Genomic DNA, 6,335 nt, shown 5'->3' with positions numbered 1-6,335 from the left:
CTGCACTGAATTTTTAAAGTTTCATTATAAAGATAAATATACGTTAGAGTATGTCCTTGTAGTTTGGTACATAGTCTGTCATTGCAAGATGAGTGTTTTATTTAGTTTATTTACTTTTAGTTTCATTACTGTAAACAAGATGTTAGTTTTGTAGCATGCACCTTAAGTCATTTTTTATGGAACCATTTCTTTCAGGAATGAAGTCACTATTTGCTGTTATCCTCTGCCTTCACTGCATTACAGTGTCCAGATCAGGTAAACCATCATTTGAATTTTTACACTGTGGTGTGATTGTGTGTGTGTTTGTATCTAATAAGACTGTGTGTGTAGTGTTGACATGCCCTCCAAAGACATGGGTGTGTTTTGTACAAATTAAATGGTCTCCTTAACTCATCCGTTTGAATGAGGAATGTATTTTTCAGTTCTGTTTTTCTGATTCCAGAGCAGTTTCAGGTTGTTGGTCCAGATGTTTCTCTTGTTGTTGGAGCTGGTGAAGATCTGATGCTGCCCTGTTCTCTCAAACCCAACATCAGTGCTGTGAATATGAGAGTGGGGTGGTTTAGAGTCTATACATCAGATTTATTGTTGCATTTATATGACAATGGAGATGAAAGTAAGGATCAGATTCAGTCTTACAGAGGGAGGACATCCCTGTTTAAAGAGGAACTACAGAAAGGCAACACTTCATTAAAACTCTCAAGAGTTAAGATCACGGATGAAGGAGAATACAGATGTGTTGTCCGGTCTGAAAACTGGTTTGATGACATTTCATTAAGTGTCAGTGTAGCAGGTCAGAGACGCATTCATTTAAAAGACAATTTGTGTTGTGATTATTTTATATTCTTTCCTTACAGTGACTTTGTTTAAAATCTATACTTTTAACAGCTGTGGGAACCTACCCAGTGATCTCTATGGAGAGCTACAGTAAAGATGGGAGACTCAGTCTATTGTGTGAAATTAAAGGCTGGAACCCTGAACCTGAAGTTGTGTGGTTGGACAACGATGGAAACCTTCTCCCTGATGAAGATACAGAGACACTCAGAGACACAGAAAGATTCCATGTTAAGAAACGTGTCACTGTACATGACAGTAACACCAACAGGTTCTTCTGCAGAGCAATACTGAGAGATCACATGAAGGAGGCAGAGATTGTCATATCAAGTAACTCAACATTCAGAAAATCACAATTAAAACTTGTTTTGTAAAATGGAAACAAATCCCTTTTAATTTATTTTTTTTATTTGTTTCTTTTTTGAATGATCTTTATTTCATCTTGTTTGTGTGTTTCAGATAGCATTTTTCATACCTGGAGGACTGCTGTTAGTTACATAGTAGTTGCAACTTTATTCATCATCATTGGGCTAATTGGCTTTTTCCTCTATATTCGTAGAGTAAAAGGTAATTTGTAGAGTCTCATTTTTTTAATGTCCTTTTTAATATTCTGTGAGAGTTAGTGGTAGGGGGAGGAGAAACAAAAGAAGGAAGACAAGGTCCTTTTTTAAAGAGGAGAAAATGAAAGGGCAGGATATACGACTGACAAATTTTGAAGTCTTTGATTTTATAAGCATGTTGTTAGCACAATAACCTGCAATAACGACATGCTTTAGTAAATGAAAGAGAAAAACAGAGGGACAAAAAGAGAGACAGAAAAAGATCATTTTAGTGTTTCATGCTGGCATGTAATATATGACTGTATTTTTTGCCTTTATCAGTTGCTTTTTATCATCTTCTGTGTCAGTTTATTCAGTCCAGCCTATCCTTTAGAATTACTCAGGTTAACAATTCCAAACTGAATATGGCCTATCAAATATATGGAGATACAATATTGAAATTATACTTTTTAGATTCACTTCCATTAAAAAGAATACACACATCCATATCCATTGAATTATTGAAGGAACTTTTCTATTTAGGAAATGATGTTCAAAGAAAAAAAAGCAGTTTTATTTTCAGTACTGTTGAAACCCTGTACGTTAGAGAAAGAATTCAAGACTTAGCATTTTATTTGCATGAATATTACATGAATATTAGCAAAATTCCACAATAAAATACTGAGAGAACATGAACCACAGAAAGAGAGGTGGAGAGAGCTCCTTCAGAGTCCATGTGCTGTGGAGCTCAGCTGAGAAAAGGGAGAGAACAGAAGAGAGAAGAGTAACAGCCAGAGCTCCAGTGTGACCCAGTGTCATAAATATCTCTTTTCACCGTGTGATCACTGTAAACAGAGACTTGAGCAGTCAGAGATTTGAGCAGTCAGAGAGACCACAACCAATGCCTCATGTTTACCATGCCAAAGATTTTACACCGCAGTTGACAATATGAATAATACACTGTTTAAATAACTTTATCTTCTTTTACAGTGTCTGAGAAGGCACATGCAGGTGAGTCTACATAACACTTTAATGTTGCTGAAAAGTTACTCAAATTCAAAGAAACAAAGTTAGTTAATGAGTATATTAACATCTGTTCTGCACACGATGGGCAGCTACATGTCTGTTATTAATAATTTGGTTACTGTTCTCTATGTGTATTTACAGAATATGCTGAGGAAAAAGAGAAACAGATATTAGAGGGTGAGTCTCAGTTTGCTCTCAGATGGGATTTTTGAGGGTTTTTTTTACATGTCCTTAAATCATGCTTTGGCTGACAAACTTTTCACAATGCTAAACTGTGTGGGTAGATCATCACATTAAGACTGACTCTACACTGACTTTCAAAAACAAGTACTGAAGTTTCTCCTGATGGTACCTGTTATCCAGTCAAAAAACTGGGGACCATGTTAAAAAGAAAAAAAAAACTCCTTCTGCCTGTAGTAGTCTCATCTTCAGATCATTTATGGCTTTTTAGAAAATGATGGAGGCAATCGGGAACAGCTTGAATCCACCTGATGTTTAGGAAGAAACAGCAAAGGTTTTTCGTAGCACTAATTTACCCAGAAAAGTTTGTCAGGAACAACTCTTAGGCTGTGTCCGAAATGACATACTAGCGTACTGTATGCTGCATACTAGCCTAGTATACACTGCGTACTACGCACTACTCCACACGCTAGTATACAGTATGGTACGCAATTATGAGAACTTTCGCGTAGTGTACTACACGTTTGGTATCGGTTGGGCTATCTGTTCTGTTAAAATCGAACAACACACGACTACCACACATATGTATCAAAAGTAGCCCTATAAGAAAGCGTATGAAGACTTATTACACCAAAATATGCAACTGATACATTTATATTCGGAACTGCAGCTGCAGTTGAAGTTGAAGCCGCTTCTGTCACTGTCCGCCATGTTTTTGAAATTAATTGACAGTTGAAAATCACCGCGTTTCTTCATGGGATGCAGTACCCAGCGAAGTGAGCTCCGGTTGTATACTGCAAATTTTCGCCAGAGTAGTACATCATCCGGGTAACTGTCGTGTACTGCAAATTTTTTATTTTTCACGTACTGCACACTACTTACTACTTTTACGTCACAATTAGTATGCGAGTAGTATGTAGTATGCCATTTCAGACACAGCCTTAGTTTCTTGGTGGTGTGGGAGGAGCTGTCTGTGTGTATGTAGAGGTCCTGCAGCAGAGTGTGTTTAATGGGAAAACTCTGTTCTGTCCAGGTCATGTTTAAGGTGACAGTTGGTCACCTATGTGGATATATCAGACAGAGAGCTCCTCAGTTAAGTGGGAAGAGGAGAGAAGGAGGAAATGAAAGTGTTAACAGCCATCACCATAGCAACAGCTTTTGTCAGATCAAGCAGAATAAGAGATGACAAGAGAAGACAAAACTGCTGTATATTAATAAGTTAAAACTACTGATTGTAAGACCATGTTTTCAAACACCTCTTACTCTTCCTTTATTGATATTTTCTAGTTATAAAGTGACAAATATTAAAATCTTAACACAAGTTCACATCAGGGATTTCAGTTCGCTGACCTTAGCTCTCTAATTCTTCATTTTTAATGTGAGTGCCATGGTGTTACCAATCATGTAATTAAGACTTAAATTCTAACTGAAGTGAACAAGCTTATTGGTCACATCATTGAGTTTTTATTAATCTTCCCATCACGGAACAACAAGAGTCACATTTATAATAGTAGAAACTCTTTATCATGCAGGTATTTATCATACATATATAGTAATAGCATAGACATAAAAAACATGGTACAACACTTACGTTGTTTATGGTCTGTTTTCAGAGTTTAACAGGACACGAAGAAAACATGCAGGTGAGTGTCATTTTATTACTAATATTCAGAACTGTTTAACATTCCATATCACTAATATAGACATACTCATACAGTAATTTTCTGTATTATTAATTAGACATTAGACATATCATCAACACAAAAACAATATGTCCATTTTTATCATGCAGTAATATTGGTAACACTTTATTTTATAGACCGCTAATGACCAGGTATCAAGTAGGAAATGAGATGCTAATAAAATACAGTTGTTACGATGGGAAGTACTAAGTAATTTCCTGGTAAGCACATAGAAACCTACTAGGAAACTAGACTAGACTGGCAACAACCCTAACCCAAGCCTAAACCCTAACCATCTAGTTTCCTAGAAGGCTTCCATGTACTTTCTAGATAATACGTAGCACTTATTATAGAGTACTCTAATGGGTCCTCTCAGAATAATTATATTTTGTTGCCATTTCTTTTCCTAGTAGGTTTCTGTGTATTTATCAGGAAATTATTTAGAACTTCCCATCCAGTTTTTTTTCTTGGCACTTTCCTAATAGCTGCATTTTTATCACCATCTCATTTCTTAGTTAATACCTGATAACTGGCGGACTATAAAATAAAGCGTTAGCATTACTGTAATATTTCAGTTGATCTTGTCATGTGATCCTGTAAGTGTCAGTGTGTGAGATGTTAAATTAGTAAAATCAGTTTAGGCTTAGAGTAATCAGGGTTTTTACTGTTTTAAAGTCAGATACAAGCTGTTATTGTCCTACTTAATCATTATCTTTCATGTGATAACACATTTAAATCATTACTGTTTACATTTTCCTCAGTGGATATAAAAGCTGATCATTTAAACATGTCAAATAGTCCAATTCCAGGTCTGCAACTGACAGGCTTAACCAAAGCACCTTATGATTATGACTTGCTATGTCACACACACACACTCCTCTGGAGTAGCCTTGGGCTTCTGTATCTTACTCATACACAGATCAGCAATGAACCATCATGCTTGGGATTCATACCTACAACTATCAGTTTAATAGTCTGCCTCACTATGTCATTAGTACCGCACAGGGTTGAAAACACACACTGGGTTTTGTTAACAAATTATGTGTAATTAAGTCTGATGGCACATTAATTAAGATTTAATTATCATCTATAGTTGATTAGTATTAACACACACACACATTTAAATCAATACTGCATTTTTCACAGTGGGTGTTACTCTGGATCCTGATACAGCAAATCCCTGCCTCATCCTGTCTGATGATAGGAAACAAGTGACATTTGGAGACACACAACAAGATCTCCCTGACAACCCAGAGAGATTTAGGTATAATAACTGGCTTAGTGTCCTGGGAAAGGAAGGGTTCTCCTCAGGGAAATTTTACTATGAGGTGCAGGTCAGTGAGAAGACTGATTGGGCTTTAGGAGTGGCCACAGAGTCAGTAGAGAGGAAGAGTCCTATTAAATGGTGTCCTGAGAATGGATACTGGACTGTGGGTCTGTGGGATGATAATGAGTATAAGGATCTTCTCAATCCCTCTGTATTTCACTCTCTGAAACAGAAACCCCAGAAGGTGGGGGTGTTTGTGGATTATGAGGAGGGTCTGGTCTCCTTTTATGATGTGGAGGCCAGGTCTCATATTTACTCTTACACTGGTCAGACTTTCACTGAGAAAATGTATCCTTTCTTTAACCCGTGGCATAATACTAGAGGCAAAAACTCTGCTCCATTGATCATTACTCCTGTCCATTACATGGAATAAATTTTGCTTAATCAACTTAACCGAGTCTTTAAATTACACACAAAAGAATGATAAAATGCCAATATTGTTGTCACGCCCTGGCTCTCTTTCTGCTCTCTCACCTTTGTGTTGCTTTCTGGTTTCCTTTGCTTCCCCTTGTTAGTTACATCATTAGCTGCACCTGTTTGTGGGTAGTCTAGTCTTGTTCTGTACTGTATAAATACTCCCTTCTTTGGTTGTGTGGAACTGTGTTGTCATATATACCCAAAGTCTGAATCCTATACTGTAAGTTTCGAGAGGTCTTTTGCTTCCTCTTGTTTTGTTCAAATTGATTGAACTAACTGGCACATGCATCCAGAGTTTCCTTCAGTCCGTGACAATTATATTGCAGTGAGGTA

At 36.9% G+C, this 6,335-nt stretch overlaps 1 protein-coding gene across 1 annotated transcript; it reads left to right on the top strand.

Annotated features, from left to right (window-relative positions):
• Nucleotides 1-337: 337 nt before the first annotated feature.
• LOC115816353 (butyrophilin subfamily 1 member A1-like) lies at nt 338-5,958 on the top strand. Its single transcript, XM_030779310.1, has 6 exons — nt 338-356; nt 443-790; nt 886-1,161; nt 2,361-2,381; nt 2,538-2,573; nt 5,396-5,958. The coding sequence occupies exons 1-6, from the start codon at nt 338-340 to the stop codon at nt 5,956-5,958; spliced, it is 1,263 nt and encodes a 420-aa protein (XP_030635170.1).
• The last annotated feature ends 377 nt before the right edge of the window (nt 5,959-6,335 follow it).

The sequence above is a fragment of the Chanos chanos genome, chromosome 7 (genome assembly GCF_902362185.1).
Source record: "Chanos chanos chromosome 7, fChaCha1.1, whole genome shotgun sequence".
Taxonomy (NCBI): Eukaryota; Metazoa; Chordata; class Actinopteri; order Gonorynchiformes; family Chanidae; genus Chanos; species Chanos chanos.
The sequence above is the reverse complement of the archived record's forward strand: the minus strand, read 5'-3'. Positions and strand labels throughout refer to the sequence as shown.